The sequence below is a fragment of the Saccostrea echinata genome, unplaced genomic scaffold (genome assembly GCF_033153115.1).
Source record: "Saccostrea echinata isolate AGI-Se365-2 ecotype Australia unplaced genomic scaffold, CSIRO_AGI_Sech_v1 ptg000030l, whole genome shotgun sequence".
NCBI classification, from domain to species: domain Eukaryota; kingdom Metazoa; phylum Mollusca; class Bivalvia; order Ostreida; family Ostreidae; genus Saccostrea; species Saccostrea echinata.
The window spans coordinates 27,704,106-27,728,540 of record NW_026889779.1 but is presented as its reverse complement, the minus strand read 5'-3'; the positions used below and the strand labels follow the sequence as shown (position 1 = coordinate 27,728,540).

General features: G+C 33.2%; 1 protein-coding gene across 1 annotated transcript; it reads right to left on the bottom strand.

Moving 5' to 3' along the window:
* Nucleotides 1–21,688: 21,688 nt before the first annotated feature.
* Nucleotides 21,689–24,168, bottom strand: LOC133196999 (uncharacterized). The gene is made up of 5 exons (XM_061332841.1): nucleotides 24,093–24,168; nucleotides 23,463–23,737; nucleotides 23,181–23,336; nucleotides 22,612–22,954; nucleotides 21,689–21,717 (listed from the first exon to the last, which is right to left on the bottom strand). The coding sequence occupies exons 1-5, from the start codon at nucleotides 24,166–24,168 to the stop codon at nucleotides 21,689–21,691; spliced, it is 879 nt and encodes a 292-aa protein (XP_061188825.1).
* Between the last annotated feature and the right edge of the window lie 267 nt (nucleotides 24,169–24,435).

Below are 24,435 nucleotides of genomic sequence, written 5' to 3'. Positions count from 1 at the left end.
TTCAAAGCTAAATTCTCGTACATTCGATAACAGTGATGTTAAATTTGGAAATGATATGTGAATATACAAGTAATAGTTCCAGTTAATATAAAATATATACATGTATGAATTGGAGAACATAAAATATAACAATCTGAAATCCACAGTAAAAATACTTTGATTTACTATAGTAAAACTTTGATACTATAGTAAACTATAGTTCACTAAATTAAACTTTAGTTAACTATAGTATTTTTGTTAGAATAATTGAGTATGAACCCTTCTTTATAATTTAAAATGACATTTCTATCAATGTCACATTCTTCAACACGAGAGTTACTTAAGAAAAACGAGTGAATGCCCTGATCATTACACAATATCCAGTAAAGCAAATAAAGCCTCCTAAACAGGAGTCCCTTTTATAAATTTTTTAATAGCATAAATAATGATTGTGTTTGTTTAAACACGAAAATAAAAGTATTGAAATATTTTCCCCGTACAGCATTGATTAATGGAACGAACAGGATCTATATATAAATCAATTTTTAACTTTCAAAACCAAATCATTAATAATTAATTTAACAAAGGTACCCAATAGTCGATTATTAAGAGTGCATAACCTAAGGAGCTTAGTGAAATATGGTATCATACATTTACCAAGGAAAAAAACTTTAACTTCTTTAGTTACTGTATTAACATTGTGAACTGTTGGTATTACTCTTAAATTTTTATGCTTAGTTTCCACACTAAAAATATTAGTACATTCGAAATCCCAAAGGTTCCTTGTACATTCCAAACCACAACGGGTATAAAATCAAATGCAACAATTGTTAATTTCAAGTAAATTATTAATGACTTACAAACATTGTATGGACTTTATACTAATGTCGGAACACTTCCTCATCGTTATTTTCAATTAAATTTTCGGAGGGGTAGTACTGCCAACAAGCATAAAACCTAAATCTGTCGTAAATAGTCCGATCAATCAAATATTAATGGGTGTCCATTTACCTGATAATGGAGATATCTACTTAACAGAGGAGGAAATCATATTCTACACATACGAGTCGCTTCTCAGTAAATTTATACATGAACAAGAATATTACAAAATGTCCCATTTTAATGTTTCAAAATGTTTTCTATCAAATGTTTCCCTTTTCAAAATAACCTAACTTAATTGTAATCTATGTTATCTTTCCAAAAGCTTATAAACTTGAGACAATTATCTTGCATTTATTTGTGGTCAGTATTTATAGGAACAAATTTTATCTAACTACATCTTTTGATAATGATAGTATTCAGTTGACGGTTTGTTGGCGATCAATTGACCGTCAATTGATCAGAAGTTGTATTTTTTCTACACAACGCATATAAATATAATTGACCACCGTTGAATGTTCCTAAGTATTCTGTGCGGTTGACCACTTATTGAATACTCCATAATTTTCTGTGCAGTTGACAACTGTTGAACGCTCCTATATTTTTTGCAGTTGACAACTGTTGTTCCTATATTTTCTGTGCAGTTAACCACTTTTTACTACTTCGTTAGTCAGTGAATGTAGCATTTCAAAAAAAATGGAGGGAGTTTTGAAAATATAAGGCAGCAGGGTGCTTTGAAAAAGTGCCATGTCACTGATGTCAAAAGAGTAGAAAAAGTCATAACAATGGGGTCACTAAAATGTGATATATACATGTAAGTATATAAATGCATAAAAAAAATTGAGCTCACACACTTTCATTTGTTACTATGCTGCCCTTATTTTCAGTTCAGAAGTGAAAAAGTTGAAAATAACGAACAGTGATTTATCTAAAACAAAATTCTATTAATAATTAAAATATATGGACAGGGTATAAAACAAGAACCACCGGAAATTTGAGGGGTGGGACCAGATGCTTAGGAGGAGTAGGCATCTTGTGTCGACCGGTCACACGAGCCGTGAGCCCTATGTATTGATCTTATAGACGAAATATTCCATAGTCAAATTTTAGTCAAATTTTAGTATAAAAACAAAGGCCTCACAAATTGTAAGAAACACATCATCCAAAATATGACCCAATTACGGTTAAATTTGCTAACAAGATCATAACAAACATAGAGATTACGAAATGCTGACTTTCAACGAAGCTGTTGAAATCTCTGTTACATCAACTTATCTTACAGTAGTATGCCTCAGTAAAAAGTTTATTAGTAAAAAACAATGGCATATGTTTAACAATAAAACAGCAAGAAACGTAACAAAACACTTGATGCACAAGTTAACGGAATTTCCGTAATGTGTGGCCTTCAACTCGACATTTAGAGATATATCGACGACGTATTATCAATTAACAATCGATACTTCCATTCATATATCCCAGTGAACTTGAAATAAAAGATACCACAGAGCCTGACGCACTTTTTTCATATCTAGATATTTTACTAGAGTAAGACGTTAATAGTGACCAAACAACAAAACAACAAAACTTTATGATAAACGAGATGACTTTAAATTTTCTATCATCAACTTCCCTTACTTATGTATCAAGCTACCCTTATCACCTGCATATGGGGTTAATATCTCCAAGTTGATTGGATACGCAAACGCATGCTCCAAGTATGAAAAATTTCTAAAACGAGGCAAACCACTGCCAAATAAGTTGTTGAGACAAGGATATCAACAGTCTCACTTAAAGTCATCATTTCGCAAATTTTATGGTCGATACAATGAGCTTGTCAGCAAATACAATCTGTCATTAGACCGAATTCTGACTGACGTTTTTCATACTTATTGTTAGGGTATGACCAGTCGATAGAGAATGCTTACTCCTCCATGGCACCTGATCCCAACTCTGATGTGTTTTAGGGGTCCGTGTTTTGCTCTGCTCCCGATTTGTATTGATGCATTGGACTTATGAGCTTGATTACTGTTCGTTATCTCCATTTTTCATGCAATATAGTTGACAACTTTTTCTGCATGGGAAGGATGGCATTTAATTTAGTGACATTTAAGAAACTTCCCATGATCTACTGGACAAGAAATGATCAAACTTTTATGAAATCTTCCCCAAACTCTTAGGATCTGAAGAAGGCCATTTACATCATCATGTTCATCATGTTAAATAAATAAACCAAAAGGTATTGCACAATCTTTTACAAAAGAGGCTTAACCTCTCGCTCATTTTTTTAATGAGGGACCTATAGTGATCACAATAAGTAAATCCAAACTATGAAATTTATTTGTTTTCTTTAAGAAAAAGGTTACAGACGTAAACATTCCTTCCAGTAAACTATATAACTGAGGTATGTTATTAACAAAAACTTTAATAACCGCATATCTTTCTGTCATTGTTATATCAGGACGATACTTCTACATCTCAATGCAATCTCGTCTGAAATCATTCAATCATTGCAAAATGGGAAGGTAGATCTTCAAATGTCCTTTGAAATGAAGATGCCCTCTGCCGATAAAATAAATTCCATTAACATTCCGCAAACGAAACATTTTTTATAACGCATCGTATTGAACGATGGTCTATAAAATAATCAATAACTTTAACACAAGATCTAATAGACAAGATCATAGATATCAATAACTATATTGTTCAGAAGTTGATCTCAAAATTAACACAATTTAACGTAATGTTAGTTTACTTTACTTTAAGTAAATGACTAAACATGACAGCTAACTTCTGGAATTGCTCTACCTTCTCTAGTGTCAAGGTCGTCCAGTTTTGGCCGTTGTCGAGGCTACACAGAACAGACAGGTGCTCTTTACCTGTACGTGCTGGAATTTCTAAGCAGTAGATTCCCTGTCAGAGGATAATAACGATTATCATTTTACAATGAATCTTGTCTGTGTGATGTGACGGATGGTCAACAAACAAACCAATTAAGAACAATACCAAAGTTCATAAAAAGCGATCAAAGTCACATATGATAGAAATGTACAAAGGAGTGTCTGTTAATGCACTAATACAAAGGGATAGGTATCAATTCAATTTAGATAATTGAAAATGTTTGAGATTTTTTATTGTCCATACCTGCAGACTGTATGGTTTCGAATGTTTTATTTCATATATCCCCGACAACAGTTTAGTGTTGTCAAGTGGAAGACAATCAGCAAATGATTCAACGTTGCGTTCGTGGCAGGTAAGATCCAGCACCATCGAATAAGCAAGAGGTTGAACGGCAAATGTGAATTTCAACTCTTCGTCCAGAGGACTATAAAATCTGGAATAGGTTTATTACTTTTGATTTTATACAATATTTAACAGTACTCCACTTTTCCCTTGAAAGCTAATGGTTATTATTACCTCATTCAAAATGATGGAAAGAGGTTATGATATTGCACACATTTGTCTGTCTTCTAACTTTCTCATTTTGATGGCTATGGGAACAGATTTCATTATAATTTTGAGAATAGAAGTACCTTTATATGAAAGAAATGAATCAATAACTAAAGGTTTTATAGATGAATCGGATTAGGACTCTATCTTTTTTCTCTGTAACATGTTTCATTTTATCAATATTTTCTCGAATAAAGAAATCAATACTTTTGCAGTTATTGCATTGAATGACACAAGCAGATGCATGTGCTAATTTTTTTTCACTCTGTGTAAATTTTATCTCCACACCCTTTGCATTAAATTTCAAATGTTGGCGATCACCAAGTGTCTACATATTGACTAATGTAAATTGTATTTAAGTATTTAGTGAGGACTATATGATCTGTATCATATTCATGCAGCCTGTATTTAAGGAAACACTTTGAAAGGTGCATTTCGAATACATTTACAATTTTAGTCTCACTTATACTGCCATTATTCACACAGTTTACCATGACCAACTTAGCTGCTTGCTTGGACCTGATCCCTTAAACTACGGAACATTAATTTCACAGCGTCGTAGAGGGCTAGCTGCTTAATATATTCATGCAAACAGATTGATTGCACGCTACTGGCAAACAAGTTGATAATACAACGGTATCTACAATTTCGTTTAATGTCAAAATTTTGCACATTTTATGGTCGATACAATGACCTTTTTGCAAACACAATCTGTCGTTGGGTCGATTGTTGCCTGGCGTCTTTCATACAAATTGTTCGGCCATTACTTTAAAACTAAATTGACTAAAGATTTTCCCCGATCATGATAAAGGCCAAACGGCGGGTGTGGCCAGTCGACTCGGGATGCTTTCTCCTTCATGGCAGCTGATCCCATCTCTGATGTCTTCAGACGTCCAGGTTGCACTGCTTACAATTTGTATTTTGAGCATGATTACTGTTCGCCATCTTCATTAATTTTCTAAATGTCCGTAAGCAAAGAAAACTTTCAAAGATATAATGTTTTCAACATAAGGCTAACCTAGCCACACACTTACCTGAGCCATAGGCAGAGGCAATGTATTTTACAATGTTGACAGGTTGTGTTAAGTTTAATAATGCAAACATTTTACCTAGTAAATGGCCTAGATAAAAGATAATTATTTTCAAAGATGTCATGTATTTTTTATTTACGACGAACTACGCCCCTCCATAGGCCCTGAATGCTTCACCCAGGAAAAATATTTTTTTTAAAAAGTTGTATATTTTATGTCAAGGACAAATATTTTTCTAAAATTAACTGAAATTTTTAAGTATAAACCAAAGGGTCACGAATTTCACAGTTTTAATGAAGACCCACTCATTGCTCAAAATAAACATGCCAACAGTTTTACCTTGATGTCTGGTAGTAAAAGAGATCTGGATTTTTTTTTTAAATATATAAATTGCATTTTGAATATATAACCAAGTCCTATAGTCTTGAAATTTTGAAGACGGCTCATTGCCCATTATTATTATGCAAACATTAAGCTTAAGCTTCCTATATATTTAGATTTTATAATTAAAAAAATATCCTCAATAATACATGTCCATTTCAGGGTCTAAACTCTGAAACCGGGGCTCATTATTGTCTCTTTTTTGTTTAAGAGTTTATTGCTTGTTACGATCATGTCCAAAGTCTGAATTCTTGATTTTCAAGTTAATGAAAATAAAATGACTCTAAAGAAGATTTTTGAAAATTGTATTCATTGAATAAGTGATTAAATGATTTTAATGAGAAAAAGCGTTACTGCCTAAATTATCAAATTCTTGAATCTAGAGAGGCATTGAGGGAGGACCTTCGTTAATAACATACAGCAAATTGATCTCTAACAGATGTCCTTCTTTGATCCCGAACATCCGGCATACAAATTCTTACAGCATGATACTTTTGAGTAATTCGCCCTATACTAAAATTGGAAAATGGTTCAAGAATTACAATCCTATGTAAGGCTGTTTTGATCATTGCCTAAAAAACTCGTCGACTGTCAAGGACAATGGGCTTACTTGCAACACGACAAGTAGAATATCACACATTTATAAAAGAACATTTTTTGCTTTGGATCAGTTATTTACTTTCGCTTCAAACTGGATGAATTTCAGTTGATGGATGCTTTTTCAAGTATCGAGTTACAGCAATAGACGCACACACAGCTTCATTTATATTTCAATGACATCTCGGTAGAGTTCAACCTCAAGATTATTTAGTCATTGAAACTGAATAAAAAATTCTTCATATTTTCTTCTAAACTACCCCTCGATAAAATGAGAAGTAATAGAACAAGACACCTATTGACCTTAATGGGCATCACGTAACTGCAGCATCTGTTATACATTGCATCTTTACTACACTGTGAGTACAGGACCAATAAGACCCTTGAACAGAATTCAAATTTTCCAAATAAATGACTGAATACTATAGTACAAAATTTTAAAAAAGTTAGGCTTTCCTTTTCTTTACCTGCATTCTATCCTGTTAGGCATATGTATAATGAGGCAGTCCATAGGTGTTATATTGTACGACTCTTGTATTAAAGCAGAGTTATTTGGCGTTATCGATTGAAATTCTTGTAATTCCCGCAAAAGTTTTACAATCATGTTCTTGCACATATTCATATCTTGCAGCATCCTCTCTCTAGATTTCTACCGAGTAAAACACAATAAACACAATGAGTCTAGTCATACATGTAAAAGTTTTCTATACATTAAGCTAAAATATAAGCACCTTCTATTGTTTAATCTCTATTATCTTCTACTTCAAAAAGTTTTAAAAATGTGTAATTTTGTAAACTTTACTTATGACTCCTAATGATATTCATTTAGAAAGAAGAATCCAGTTCTTTATATATATTTTATATTAAAATAAATGTTGAATTGCTTGTATGTGTTATAACGTATATAAACTTAAAATACATTTAAGTAAAGTCAAATTACTCAGAAAGTTTAAAAAATTGTATGTTTCAGATTTACTAAGTAGGGGTTATTGAATAATTCCTTATTCATGAAATTAATCCAATTGATATTAAGTATGAAAGTAGACGTTATTGACAAATAAAACATTGATAATGTGATTTGACAATATTGGCCATGTGTCTTCGGATGAGTTGAAATATTATTAAAGAATGTAAAAGACTTATATAAAAGTGAAGAAACAGATGAAATATAAAACTTTAGCTGGATAAATCAATTTAACATCTGGAGAGTCAAAAGGAAGTGCATTTTTTTTTCAATTAACTGAAACTAATTCAATTTAATTGATATTCAACATAAAAAAAATTTCTTACAGATTTTAATAGTCTGAGTAAGTCTTCGAGATGGTCATCTGCAAGTTAAAAAACGTAAGGAAATGTATTTATAATATGCAAATTTTGAAAGACTCATATTCATATTCTTATAAGAGAAAATATACCTTGTGTCTGCAATTTCTGGCATGAAATTGTTCTCCAAAACTCCTTGCTAAAGCGGTTGCATCTCCACCAGAAATGGTTATTTAGATGTTTAAGAAACTGGCTAGATTTTTCTAAACTTTGCTTTCCTTCCGAAAAGTAAATATTAAGCACTGCGATAAAGAAGTTAAGAAAAACAAATGTCATTACAAAAGAAAATATGGAGATAACAATTTGAGCGTGAAGAGACGATATTTCCGGGTGTTTCTTCAGAGAAATCATCGATAACAAAATTTGCATCATTGTAAGAACGGCCGTAAATGGATTGCGGAACTCGTATACTAAATACCCAGTGGTAATGTGGAGATAAGAGGCAAAAGCTGATATTGCTATCATGAACAACAACATAAAAGATAAAAGTTCTCTTCTTCCATTAGTGAGAGATTTGTATAAAACGTGTAGGTGGGAGTTGAAAGTGAGTGGTTTTAACAAATCCAGGGACACTATAAACATCACAACTGCCAATGTCTCTTGGTAAAGTTGGTCGTACATCATGGCAAACTCAAAAGACACATGCGATTCTGCCAAAAAATAACATGCAGTTAATATTTTGCAGATATAAAGATTGCTGTGAATTGAATTTTATTGTTATAACTCAACCACTTGATGTCCAATATTTCCCTATAATAAATGTTAATAATAAATGTGATAAATGTAAACAATGCCATGTAAAGAAGAACTAAAAACAGCGACAAAAGAAAAGAGACATAAAAAGGCCCCTCCTCTTGTCTGAGGAAAACAAATGCCATATTGTAGAGGGTTTTCCTTTTGGAAAAGGAGGATTCTTAGCGTATATGTTATTCCAGACTTTATACTTAAAATGAAAATGTAGTTTTTAATTAACTTATTTAATTCCTTCATATATTTTCTGAAATAAAATGCTTTGTACTAAATACAAAAAGACGATCAGAGAAAATTTGAAAGTTACCCCTCTTTATCCTCAATTTAGCAAACAAAGTTCCTTTAAATTTAAATTATTCGATTTGATGACTTGACACTATAATTTTCGCCCTTGCAATGTACAAACGCTTTTCTGATACAGTGTGCTGCTCAAACTAACTATGTGCATAAAGCTAATTCCTGTAGATACTCCAAAACTGCTTTTGAAAAGGAACCTTTATTACGAAGAATATACAGAGGATATTCAATGTTTTGCAGTTGGATATGGAATTTATTTCACGAGTGGGACAGGATTTTTTTTATATTTTCATGAGTGCGAAGCACGAGTTAAAATATAAAAAAAAAATCCTGTCTCACGAGTAAAATAAATCCAACTACAAAACATTGAATTTTCCATTATTACATTTTCTTTGATTTCCCTTTGCCTCTGTCTTTACTTAACACAGTGTTCAAGGCTGTGATTTCATAATGGTTGAGATGTCATATAGCTTAGCTGTTGTGAGATTGAAAAAAACATTTTTACATGGATTTTAGCAATATATTTGGGAAGAAATTGGCAGTTTTAGTCTCTATCAAGACGGTTAAGTTACTATCTCTATCTTATGACGGGCCAAAAATTAATTTTACTTGCTTTGATATACTTTCAGTATACTGTGACAGAATATCACTCTTGTACCCTTTCACACTTTGAGAGTATATAACTTTTATTCAATAAATAAATCAGTTATTTACTGTTGAAATGTAATAAAGTAAAAATATGACCCTGTGATATCTTTAAGGTTACAAAAAGTAGAGATTTACCTAAATAGTTTCCAACATCTGTAACGCCTTGTAAGGTTTGGTCAATCCTGAGGATATACAGTATCACAGCGGAGACGGACAAAATGATCTCCACCATTCGTAAATACGTTGCAAAATACGAAAGCGATTTTAGGCGAAGTTTTACGATACTTATAACAAGGAATACGAATCTAGCAGCAACGACTATTATAAAAAGTAACTGAAGGACCAATACACAGTAATCCCACGGTGTAAGATATGGAAACATCCTGAATGAATATGTATTCGTTTTCATTATGATGGAACCAAATTCAGATATTTCGAACACAACTTTGATGTTCGTGAATAACCTTGTGTTAGCATTATAGAGAAATGTGTCTACGAATACAGCTCTCGTGTAAACATCTATCCAGTTAAGGGACTTCAGCTGTGATAAGTAATCCTTTGCCAATGACTGTTTTGGACCAATGTCGATTTTGTATCCCCCTCCCCCGTACACAGAAAATACACCAAAATATGGTAGAGTTTTTAAATCATCTGACGACCGGAACCGGTAGCTAACGTCTATAACCTCGTTTGCATCAAAACAAGAACCATTATCAGGTTTCCAGCCTGCAAAACATCAAAGACATATTATCGAACATTTTATAACTTTACGGGTATATGTACGTAGGTCAAGTTACGTAAGAAACAGGTAAGCATTTTTTTCTCAGCAGTCAATGGGACCATGCAAATCAATTAGAATCAAGTTTCTTAATTATTTATACATTGTACCTTGTCTCCTAAAGTAGATACTAATAATTATTTCCTTTCTCCCTATTCGATGTCTTACAGATGGTAACATTTGTCGCAATGAGAACTATGATTTTACATATTTTTTTGTTGTTGATTGAGATTGCCATCCATTCACTTTTTCGTAATCATATCACTGAAGATTGGAACATCCTTTGCAGGTTTGGACCTATTGCAAAAACAGGATATAATAGTCCTTTTGGGATTTTTTTGTACCTTTGTTTTTCACTCATATTGAGTTGCCACCACTTGCTGGTGGAGGGATGCAAATTTAGACCTGTACTCGGCCTTTGAGCATTGAGGGATTTTTTTCGTGTCAGCACTAATGCGACACGGGATCCCGAAGAACCAGTCTCCACGTTACACAGTGGATTCGAACCCGCGACGTAAGGGTCAACTCTGCGACTCTAGAGCAAACGCTCTAACCACACGCGGGTGACTCGTTTGGGATTAAATATCCCAAATGAGATATAAATTTACAGTGCAAAAAAATAAAATTTATTTTTGGCTATAAACATTGACAATCCACATAAATATGAATTGAGTGCATTAACCTTTGGCAAGTACGTTTTTCTTTAACCATACAGTTTGTGAGATTGATCCTCAAGATGCTAAGGATCTTCCCTGGGATCAATCACGTAAACAATGGGGATATAGAAAAAAATGTTAACTATAGCAATTGCTTATTTAAAAGTATTATGATGCGGATTTGTAGTTTAATGAAAAATTTACTTTTTTAAACTGTAAATATATATCCCATTTGGGATATCATATCCCAAACGGGCTATTATATACCATTTGGCGATTTGTTCCAACCTGCTTAACCCAAGACAATTTAATAACTTCAATCAAAATTGACATTGTATACAAAGAAGAGACATTGAATGTTAATATATTGCTCATAAAATAACCAGAAAAAAGAACAAGTTGTTCAGGCGAGCTATAAAATTTACTTTCAATTATTTCGTCCAGTTAATCCTTAACATGCAAAATAGTAAAAACACTGGGGGCATTTAGTGGCTTTCAAACAAAGTTTAAAATTTCAATTAAAAGTCAACAAAAAATCATTTCATTTAGGACTGATGAGCTAGTATTTTAATCATTGTCAAATGTTATATATTAAAAAGAATTACGTATCCCAAAAGAACATTTAAAAAATCTTTAATTACCTTTACAGAAATTTTCGGTTGTTGCATCAAGGTAATAAAATTCTGATGAACAAAGAGTTTCCATCGGGTTCATAATTCCAGGAATAGCTTCAGTGCAGTTTTCTTAATAAAATATCATACATGAAATTAGTATGAAACAAACTCTTACTAAGGAAAAACAAGCGCAAGGGCCATGACATCCACCTGAGTTAGCTAGGTTTCTAGAATTGTTTGTTTGTATTTTAACGTCCCTCTCGAGAATTTTTCACTCATATGGAGATGCCACCACTTGCCGGTGGAGAGCTACAAATTTTGACCTATACTCGGCACTCAGTGTCATTGACCAGTGAGGGATCTTTTTCGTGCCAGCATCTTCTGCGACACGGGACCTCGGTGTATAGTATCTAGAATTGGTCAAATGAATATGTAGATGGAATCCATTACTGTAGCCATAAAGAACAGATTCATAGTTCCACAGGTTTAATTTACATTATATTGGTAAAGACTTTGACATCTATTTTGGTCTTTTCTTAGAACTAGGATCCACGAAATAAGCAAACATGACCTCACACTATGTGAATAGGGATGTTTGCGCATTTATTTTTAGTACTGGTAATTTTAAGAAAAACAAGATTTTGAAATGGTATTATAATGATTTTTTAACTATATTTCCATGTTGACACTCCCTCTCTACCACTTCTGTGCCGTCTGGTAAGCCGGAATTTTTTCTTCCGGTACGCTTTGGTTTTCCTTTTTTGTTTACACTTGCTATTTCCGTGCGTGCAGCACGAGATATTTTCTCGTCACTCGTCGCCTTACTCAGTACATGAATAGTCATACTGTTGTTACAGTTTTTTACTCTGCCCACAATGTAAGTATTTCATATATTTATCTTCTTACAGTTACTTGTATTATGCTTATGAATTTTCGGCAATGAATTTCTTTTTTATTTTCTTCTAAAGTATGTGAAATTTGACTGTTAAATTTTACTGGGAATTCAGGGTAGCTAATTTTTTTTCATATCTATTGTCAGTGTTTGCTGATATTTGCAAAGTGCTTTTATTTATATAATGCTAATTTACACATATATCTCAGTATTGTGTTCTGTTTATTCTGAATATTTTTTCAGATTTTTCATAAATTTCGTAAATTTGAGCATTGTACATCACATTTATTATTATTTTGTCTATTGTAGCTTTTCACCGTACGTATGCATCATCACGTTATTGAACTATGACGTTTTCAATAAAAGATAAAAAACGGTTTAACTAGCTGTAATTTATGGAGGCAGCATAAATTCCCCACCCACCCTCCCCTGCTCGCCCAAAATATGACCCAATACAAGCTCTGGGGTCTCTAAGAAAATACAGATATTTAATTATATCCATTAAAGAATATTTACATTCCATATGTATTTTGCTTACGAAGTGTGAGGATAGCAAAAGGCATGAAATATGTGGAGATAACAATCAGTATTCGAACTCAAAAGTCCATTAAACATTACAAAATAGGAGCAGAGCAAACATGGACATCTAAGACATCAGAGGTGGGATCAGGTGCCATGGAGGAGTGAGCATCCCCTGCCGACCGGTCACACCCGCCGTGTGCTCCTTGTCATGATCGGGAAATAACGGAAAAATCCGTCGACAATTCAGTGTGTAAAAAATGGCCTAACAATTAGTATGAAAAAAGTCAGTCAGCATTTGACTTGATGAAAGATTGTATTTGCTGACAAGGTCATTGTATAGACTATAGAACATTCAAAACATCATAATACAGACAGGGGGTGAAAAGGTTAAAGTATGCGTTTTATATTGACATCACAATCGTTGAACGCCTTGGAAGCGCAACGTCATAAGCGAAAATCAGATTTCACGATAACATTGAACAAAAGTTCTTGCAATGGCTCTTCCATTAATTGTAACTTACCCGAAGGATAATACAGGGATTTTGATATATAAATCACATTTGCAGTCAATGCAAAGAGTTAAAAATGTAAAAATAAACATTGAATCATTATTTTATGAAAGATATAGTCTCATATGTGCAACGGTGTGTGCAAACAAATTTTCATAATGCGCTAACGTGCGTTACTAAATTTTTTTGCACACACCGTTGCACTTATGAGACTATATCTTACCAAAAAAAAAAAATGATTCAATGCTTAATTGAATATTTATTAACCATCATCGATTCAAATTTAATACAATTTACACAGGAATGCTAGGTAGCTGCCAAGTATGGCTAAATGTTCCTGCCAAATAAGTCGAGAAAGATTTAAGGACGTCAGGCATACTTTGATCAGAACAGCTCGTAGAAACTTTGATACTTGGATTGGAATATAAATTTAGGAAGAGTTGATTGAGCTCACCCATTTTCCTGACTTGTCTAATCTGCGTCAGTGACACTCTATAATGGTATTCATCGATCAGAAATCTCTGTTCGTAAGCTAGCTTTACATTTCCATTCAAATTGTGTTTTGGCCATATTGAAGGTACGAAGTATGTATCAAACCATGTAAATATATCATCTGTTCTGTTCCCCTATGAAAAGAAAACAAAAAAATGCTCATAACACCAAACTCTGAACAGGAAATGGGATTTCAAAGTTAGGATCTGCTCGCGTATAGATTATAGAAATACATTAATTATTTGAATTGGCGGAAAGAACATGATATCTCTAGATTTTCAATATATAATGGGAAAATATTTCTTCTTTGAAAATTCACTATATGCTCTTATTTGAAAAAAAAATATGATATATTTGTAATTAATTAATAATGATTATATTCTTTTCTTTGAATAAAGAAAATATTCAGTGCAGTTGATTAAATCAATGTCTGCTCTTGTTGAATGGTTCTTACTGTAAAGGACGAATTTATTGCTCTCTTAATATGTTCATTTTGCCAAAAGGAATCCGTTATATTATTATGATTACAAATGACTGCCACCAACGTCACGTGACCAGCTACTAACAACCATGCCAGGACAAACTGCGTTAATTGGAAATCCAGTTTTTGACGATGTTTCCTCTTCTCGATCTCCCTTGATTCTTGGTTTTGAGGACATGGGAAGATTTTTATTTCTTTTTTCTCCAGGCATATAGATATATTTTCTGAAATTTTATGAACAGATAATGTCATTTTTCATCTAAAAAAAATTACAAACAGACAATTCAAAAAAAATTAATGTATATAATTATATTAGGTTTTATCTTTTTTATCAACACTTGTCTATGCTTTCTCATTGATTTTACCATTATTAGGACAGGAGATGCTCTCCGTGTACCCAAGCTGATGTATAGAAGAAGAACAAATACAGCTCAACCCTAATGCCAATATAAAAACCTGAAAAATAAAGTATTTTAAAGTTCGCCACCCTTAAATTTGCAAATTGAGCAACATATCTGAAAATATTTAATTACATTCTTCCATATGAATTTTGCTGATAAAATGTGAGGAAAGCTACGGCATTCAAAACACCATAACACAGACAGCGGGTCAAAAGGTTGAATTATGAGTTTTATTTTGACGTAACAAACGTTGAACGCCGTGGAAGTGCAACATCATGAGTGAAAATCAATATCCACGCTCGCATTGAACAGAAGCTGTTGCAATGGGTTTTCCATTAATTGTAACTTACCCGAAGGATAATATAGGGATTTTGAAATCTAAACCACATTTGCAGTCAAGGTAAGTAGTTAAAAATGTAAATATAAGCATTGAATCATTATTTTTTGAAATACATAGTCTCATAACTGCGATCTGTGCAAACAAATAATGATTCAATCATAATTAAATGCATAAAGTGTAAAATGCCGGGCCTTACTTACAGACTCTGCTCAAAAATTGTTTTTAATTCCAACCCGATTTCTACTTATGTAAATATATTTTCCACTAATTTTCTTCTCAAGTGTACATATAATTTGATATTCGGCTCAGTAATACCTTGAAGTGAACGTACCTTACATGGTTCTAGCAGGAATATATTCTGAAGTGTACCAAAGACAAACGCCATAAGCCAATCATTTGTCGTTCCTGTGCCAAACTCCAAAGAGTAGAAAAATGTAAACGCCCCGCCTGCCACAATTGACAAGCCAATCAAACAGTAGGCTAAAAAAATTGACCACCAAGGTAACTGACACTTTTGGTTATCGGGTCTTGGCTTTTGATATACATATTGTTCAGTTTGTTTTCCCTTACGAAATCTTCTCTTGTTGAAAATAAAAACAAATGCAAATGATGGCAAAAAGGTGATTAATGACGAACAAAACCCTACATATAGCATTCGATAGCTAAAGGTTAATGGTCCAAGGCTGACAGCCTTCATTTGATTAGACTCTTCGATTGACAATGAAGGGTTACTTTTGAACCACATGGCTGATGTCACCATGGACAAAAATAGTAAAGCAACGAGACACCATAATCTTTGAACACGGGTAAATTTACTCGTATTTGGTCTCATTGTGAGTGAAAACCATAAATGATCATCAAAGAATCCGCGTCGACTACTCTCATTGAATACGAGACTTCCGTTAACATGATCCTGTGTCAAGGGTGACAACTCTATCCAGGTCTTGCTTTCATGAGCTAAGGAAAGCCACTCTTCGCAAATAAATATGTACCTGTTTAAGGGATAAAAATCAATTGTTAGTGATTTTATTTATCTCATGTGCAAAATATTTTTCTTTCTACAATGTTAAGAAAGTGCACTTAATTTTTTAGAAACATCATATGCGTTTAATTTTGGCAAATATTAATTTCTATATTTGACATCATGATTCATATATATTATATCAATGATTGTTGGCGCAAAGGTACTGCGTCGTTTGTGCTATACATTACAATTATTGTACAAAAAACTACTCTACTTCCATGATTTTTCATCATAACTCTAATAAAGAGAGATAACTCTCATTGGGATTTAAATGTCTTCTATGTCCCTTATAAAATAATCAAGATAAAAGTTTTTTTCAAATTTTGACGCGCAAGGTATGTTTGCATTTTAATTATAAATAAGATTTCTTTTAGAGAACAATGAGCATTAAAACAAGAAGATACTGTGTTTGTATATGTACATGAGTAAACAGAACGAAATATGAACTACTTTAACTTTTAAGACAACTACTCTATAATTATGTCGCAAAATTTTACTATTTCATTTTGTTATATCATGATAAATGTTTTACTTTTCATGTGTAAGTGCATCCTCTATGACGATTTTAGACAATAACCAATTAGGGTTATTCCCCTTGTTGTCATGCCAAACCGTTATCTTCTGTAGCTTTCCCAATTCCTGTCTGGTTGTCAGAAGAAAATTGCAGCATGTTCCACGTGTAAAGTTCTACAGAAACAAGCAAACAAACCAAAAAAAAAAACCAAACAAACAAACAAAAACAAAATAGCCAAAAGCTTACTTTATGACGGAACAAATAGTGATGCTCACATTTTCGTTTTTCGAGTAAATGAAAATTTATTTACAGACTGATTCAGATAAAAATTACTACGAGCAAAATTGTAAGAATTATATATTATATTCAAATATCGTTGAAAGGGAAACACAGTCACATTCTCACCTGTCGACATCCATCACTTAGAACTCTGTCACCTGTTGTTGACCCTTCACCTTTAAGATTGAAATAACAGTGAGACGTCAGGAATCGCGACGATCGCACCGCCGTATAGATTGAGAGAAAATACATAAAGGTTTCTCCCTCAAGGTTATCAATAAGAGGAAGGTACTGCCACTGAAAAAGTTATATACCTACTAGTGAAACTGCTTCTAGGATCCTTTGGTAAAATATGCAATGTTAAGCCAATGTTTATTTGATAAACTAGTAATGATAAAATCTTTGCAAGATTATGATATAAAATTTAGAAAATTAATGATCATGCATGAATCGTCTTTTTTTTGTATTCTAAATTCCCGAAAATACATTTTATTCTTAAAAGATGTCTTATTATTGATTAAAGATACAAATATCTACCCGGTAATGGTCCTCTTTATCTGCTCTCCGGAGGAAAACAGTAACAGGTATTGTTATAAGCAGCACACTGACAATCGCAACTAACACATGCGGGGTGCTGGTCAATCGCTCAAGAAAGTTGTCGAAGATTTTATCAAAATCAATTGGACTGGGCGGGATAAATAAAGAGTTGGCAGCAAATGTCCCGAAAAAAGAATTTTTGATCACTACATTTGTCCCTTCTACACTGTACACCTGTCAAAGATATAGGTATATACTCTTACTGGTAGGATTTAAAATGCAGGAAGACACCTTTAAAAAAATCTTCAAGATATGTTACAAAGGAAATGGATGGTCATTTTAAATAATGCCTGCTTTTATTTGTCTTACTTAAAATGTGTAACAGCGCAACTGTTATTTGAGGAAAGACTTTTCAGAAGGTAATGTATGTTTAACTTAATTTTTGGATACAGTTAACTCAAGACATACAGAAAACTGAGCTTCCATGGTGTCAATCAGTGCTACTTTATAAAATCATTTTTTAATGATTTATACTTTAATCGTATAACATTTAAAACAATATAATAGGGTAAAATAGCGAACAAAAGCAGTCCCTTACTTTTGCTTTATTACTTTTACTCCAGTCATCATTCTCAAGGTAGTAAGATTCAAGGTCCAAGATCCGAAACTGGTGGATTTCTAAACATGTGTCAAAAATATATTAAAAAGAGTAAACGTTTCATAAAGGAGAAGGGCAAACAAGGCGTGCATAATGCCTACAGTTTCAAAAGTATAAAAATGAAATATATGAAGATAACGAACAGTATTCAAGCTCAAAAGTCCATTAAACAATACAAAATAGGAGCAGAGCAAACACGGACCTCCAAAACATCAGAGGTGGGATCAGGTGCCATGGAGGAGTGAGCATCCCCTGCCGACCAGTCACACCCGCCGTGTGCTCCTTGTCATGATCGGGAAATAACGGAAAAATCCGTCGACAATTCAGTGTGTAAAAAATGGCCTTACAATTAGTATGAAAAACGTCAGTCAGCATTTGACTCAATGATAAATTGTATTTGCTGACAAGGTCATTGTATCGACCATAGAACTAACGAAATGATGATTTTAAACGAGACTGCTGATATTCTTGTTTCATCAACTTGTTTACCTCGTTTTAGAAATTGTACATACGTAGAGCATGCCCTTGCGTATCGAATCGATCCCGCATGCAGGTGATGAAGGTATATTGCTGCATAAGTAAGGGAAGTTGACGATTGAAAAGTTAAAGTCATCACGTGCATCATAAAGTTTGGTTGTTAGATTACCATTAACGTCTTTTTCAAGTAAAATATCCAAATATGAAACAGATGTGTCAGACTCTGTGGTATCTTTTATCTCAAGCTCACTGCGATATATCGTATCGACATAAGAATGGAAATAACCATTGCTTATTGACAATACGTCGTCGATATATCTAAATTTCGAGTTGAAGGCCACAGCAATTGTTTTCTTCTTTTCACATACAAGATTTTGGACAAATTCTGCTTCATATGTTTACAAAAAAAGGTCTGCTAATAACGGGGCGCAATTGGTACCCATGGGAATTCCACTAGATTGTTGGAAGACCTGGTCTCCAAAAACCACATAGATATTGTCAATCAGAAACTCAAGCATTTTTTTAATGTCAACTCCAAATTCTTGTGTGTACAATCAGAATGTTTTTAACAAAATAATTTTGCAAATGACCAATGGCATGGTAAGTAAATTTACGAGTTCCATTTTTATTGAAAAAGCAGCTGTCAATGATATCAAAAAGCATGGACTTTAATTTATCGTGGGGAATGGTTGTGTATAAAGTTGAAAAGTCGTAAGTTTTTAAGCTGTTGATTTTTTTAAAATCTTGTGATTTCAAATTTTCCAACAGTTCCTTTGAGTTTTTAAGTATCCACATCCGATTTACACCACTTCTCGAATATATTGTTGCATAGTACTTTTGAAGTTTCTCCTTCACTACTGTTAATATCTTAGTGAGGAGTAAAGAAAGAGGCTTGGTTGAACATTTACTGGAACCCGCTATGTGTCTTTGTAAGGATTTTTATGAAGTTTCGGAATCCAATATAGATACTAGTATGGTAATTCAAAATCATTTTGGTTGTTTGGAATATTAAAAATATTCAAAACTGATATATGATTTTGAAGAATTTCTTCCTTAGAAAGGGAACTATGAGTATAAGTTGAATTACCACTTGTAGAATTAAATCCAAGTTTCTCTAAAATGTATTTAATGGACTTTTGCGAGAAGCGCTGAATTTTACAAACGACAACTTACTTTTACACTAGAGCATTATACGGAAGCTCTTTTGCGATATAAACATTAAGCTCAAGAGTTAATTAAACGATGATAAAGGACCATTTCAAAGCAAATATTACGTTGTCTAGGAAGGGATCGGCATCCACCCTACCCTCAACCCCCTCCATTCCCACATTGACCAATTCTTGCTTAGTTTTTCTTCCGATGTTTTTTTTCTTCCTTATTTCATTCCTTCAGAAAAATTAGATTGAAAGGAGGTACTAACCCATTTTGTATCGATGTAGGTCTTTCGCGGCCGAGATTCGAACTCACGACCACCCGATCACGGAGCGAGCGCTCTAGCGACTGAGCTACCGTGAACGGTAAATATTGCTATGAAAGATATGAATGTTGTGTCATAAAAGTTTATTTCTTAGGTATACTGAGTCTTTGCTCCATGTTTTTGTTAACCGAAAAATGTATGTTTTTTCAATACATTAAGGATAAACTTTGAAAAATGGAGCGAAGAACCACTCATATGGAAAAATTGTGTTATAGTATGAAGAAATGATCAGTTTCGCCCTCTTTAATTTTGTATATGCTATTTCATAGACGGATATTTTCAATCTCTGTGAAATTATTTCAAATTGTGGAGATTTTACATAAAATATATTATGTTAATGTTAAATGAAATATGAAGGAAAATTTTGATGAGTGAGATTCTAATTTTTTACGTATTTGTCGCACCGTATTTTTTCTCTATTTGTTTGCTAATCTTCATTATATTTTTGAAAACAAAAGTCGTTTTTCAGGGTTATTTTAATGTTCATTTACCTTCATATTGTGTACATCAAAAACATTAGTTACAAGAATGTATATGCACCAGATACAATTTACTTACGTGAGTTACGCGAAAAATCGTCATCTGAAAAAGGATATTAATATACATGAAACTCTTTTTATCTTTTCTTTTTTTTTTTACTTAAAATGATTATAAAAAACAAACTTGAGAATCATCAAGAGAACTGATATTTTCCCCAGGCCTAAGAGTGTGCTATCATGGCATATCATGCTAAAATTTTGGGAGCTTAAAAGCAATATAAGTTAAAGATTCTTTTATACGACTTATAAGAAGACAAGAGCTCTCATAGACCAATAAATCCACTGTATTGCTTTCAAAAGTGATTATCAAGTTTGGTCATATCATTTACAAGGGTCGTTCAATAAGTAATGCAACATACGGTTTATCATAATAAATGTAGAAGCAATTAATTTTATTTTCTCACAACCGAGAAGTACTACCTAGGTATTTAAAATCTCACAATCACCAAAAACCACATGCTTTTTCCTACTCTCTTCGCAAAGAAATTCATTTTTAAAATTTTTTAAGTAAGCATGATCACCACACTGAGCTGAAAACTGAAAAATAATATCTGCCAAAAAGATGAAAATAAGGGCGTATGTAAAAACTGCGGTTTGTTACAAAAAATTGCTGAAGAACCAATATGAAAGATATGGTTTTGATATCTGGAAAGTCAAGCCTTACATGTAAAACTATACAGTGTTCAGATGGATTAAGAAATCCTAAAATGGAAATGAATTGTTACAAGATTGCAGTTGAACTGGTTGATCAAAATCTGTAGGGACACCAAAAATGTCGTTGCTTTGACCAACTTGGAATCTCTAAATGCCACATTTACAGCGAAAGACATTGCTAAGACACTAAACAATTCATCATCACAGTTTATAGATTTCTGACAAAGGAAATATGAATCTAAAAATATTTCTTTATTAGATGGGTCCTTTATTTCCTTAAAGATGGCTAAGAGGAAACATACGTTAAATGTGCCAGTGGTCTAGTAAAAAAATAAATATTATTACCAAAAGGTATGGTAAACTTGGGTAATTGGTGTTAAAACATTGGTACGTGTTTTACAGCCAAAAAGAAAGAACAATAATAAAAAGTGGAACCAGAGAGAAAGCTGTGGTCTTATTATTGCAAAGAAAAGCAAGAGCTCCATACATTTCTTATACAGTTTTTTTTTTCTTTAGTCCAGAGGTGTGGTAATACATGAACCTATACCAAAAGGAAGGAAATTTAATGGTTGTTTTTATGTTAAAATTGCATTGAGGAAGGATCAATAATTTTTCTGTGAGGGAAGTCCAAACACCGGTCCCGGGGTTAATTTTTTTGTGTCTTACAACGCTGCTTCAAAAACGCATGGAGATGTAAACAAAATTTATAAGAAAATAACGTTTACAGAGCTTAGCCATCCTCCTCATTCGCTAAATATCAGTCATTGTGAGATTTTTTTTAATTCCGAAAACTCAAGAAAACAATCATAAGATGACTAAATTTTAATGTATGTCATTGAGAGAGCTATTCATCGGTGTCTTTTGGGCGTCCCTAAAGATGAGCATGCTGAGGCCATGGATATAAAAGCTTTAGACATGTATTAAGGTTAACAGGCGAAAATTTGAATAATTAAAAATAGAAAGAAACTGCTACTTGTGCTTTTCTTATTTTTAGATCGCATTTTGCATTATTTATTGAAAGACCCTCGAGCTCGTAAAGATCATAAGTCTAGAATGTTTAAATAAATGTTTAATTAAGGAATAACTGTCTTATTTTTTGGATTCATGATGTGATCAATCGAGTGGCTTGCGTGATAATTTGCATAAACGCCGAAGGCGTTTATGCATAAAATTATCACGCAAGCCAATCGATTGATCATCGTCATGAATCCAAAAAATCTGACAGTTATTCCTTATATTTACATGCTCCTGATTCTGCAAATTCCCGTGCTAATAGCCCCGCTTCTGTCTCTATTTGTCCCGCCCCGCACGTGATTTTTTTTTAACCGCGCCTATCGATGAACCAGTAGATTTATGTAGAAATAAAGTATTTTTACAATTTGTAATTTTATCTCGGACAAAGACATTGGAAATGTAAATATTTATACATTCTTACCTTGACACTTCACAGTCATCAATAAAGGTGGTATAAACCCTCCATCAATAAACTCGGTGTTATAAATTGTAATTTGAAGTTCTCTGTCTTTGTAGAATAAAGGTAGATTCCAGGGACTCTGGCTGATAATCTTGTTGTCACCTCGGGTGACCACCTTAATATTATAGGTGGCACTTGAGGGATATCCCGTCCAGCCAAACAGTCCATACAGAGTACAGTCATACCGACTTTTCAGCTTTATGTCGACAACCATTGCCTCTACCGATAAATTTGTATGTGCCACTAGCTTCCAGTCATCCCCGTTGTGTGTCATGTCTATCCATTCAGTGGTTCTAGATAAGACCTGGTAAGTATTGGATATGTTTAGTGTAAGTTTCTTTTCAGTGAACAATAAATTTATATAATAGTTTTGGATTGTTCATCTATCTGTCTGAGTAGCATTTTGAGAAGTCATTTTTCTTGGAGTAACCACGTGCATGCTTTTAATGATAGAACACACACAGAGAGAGAGAGAGAGAGAGACAAATGCAAGTCAATCAAAATGAATCAAAGCCGTTAACGTAGCGCACCTGACTGAGGTCCATTGTAGTGGTTAACTGATCCTGTAGATCATACAATCTGACGTCATTTCCTCTTCTGTCAGTGATTACAATTCTCACAACAGAGGAGGTAATGTTTGCAGCATTCGTAGAATATTTGTATGGATTATTTTTGTATGTCAGTACCTGATATATATAAGAGAAGAAAATGGCTCTTTCTGAATCATAAATACTTACATGTATATTTAGATGAAATTACTACTTGAATTTTCATTGCATCAACAGATATTTGTATTTAGAGATTTGACTTGCATTGATGGCTATCAGATTATAACCAATATGGGATTGGAGGGTACCCCAATAGGGTAATTCCAGTGATCCGTATCGTGCTGTATAGACGAATGGTGCGTTTGTTCCAGTAGTTTTTATGACAGTTAAGGATAATATTGGATCATCTGGACGCTCATCGATGCTAACGAAATCACCTTCTCCAAAAGCAGAGCCCAGGTATAAGTTTGTCACTTTCACTAGGTTAGCCTCAGTTCTTTCGATTAAATAGGTGCACTTAAAAACATTAAGTATATAACCTAATGAAGAATTTCCTCTGTATTAACATATCAAGCCAACTTTGCCTTTATCAAAATATTTGAATTATCCCTTCAAAAGGTATTTTTTTACAATTGATTTCAAAAATTTTACGAAGAATACAGAAAGCCAACGGTGATGTGTCTTACAATTATCAAAGTTAATAGCTCTTACTAAAGTCTAGAATGTTGACCAATGCTGTATGTTATTTGTAAATGTACATTATAGTAAGATTAACCATGCTAATGATGAAAAAAATTGAAATCTGACAAATCCTTTAAACAATTCCTACAGACAATATGTATTTGAAAAAAAATGAATGATGGTGTAAGCTTGCATTTTCCGTCGTGTTTTTACAATCCACTACAGGTGTGTGTATCTGGCATCCCTCTGCATCCAGAACAGATATAACAAAACTTATACTGGCTGCCATTTCTACGATAAAGAAATTATATTCCACTACATAATTGACCCTATATTGACTACAGTTCAAGTTCATAACAATCGTGCATTTGGAAGAACCCTTCTTGATTTCTAAATTACTGTTTTGTTTATTTTTCTTTTGATATTTGCCTTTCAGAAACTGTTATTTATTACAGACAAGTCAATACTTATTGTGAATTATGTACATGTAGCAGTACACGCTTTACCAATCCATACTGCCATTTTTTAAAAATTAGTAGGCCTACCTCTCGTTAGG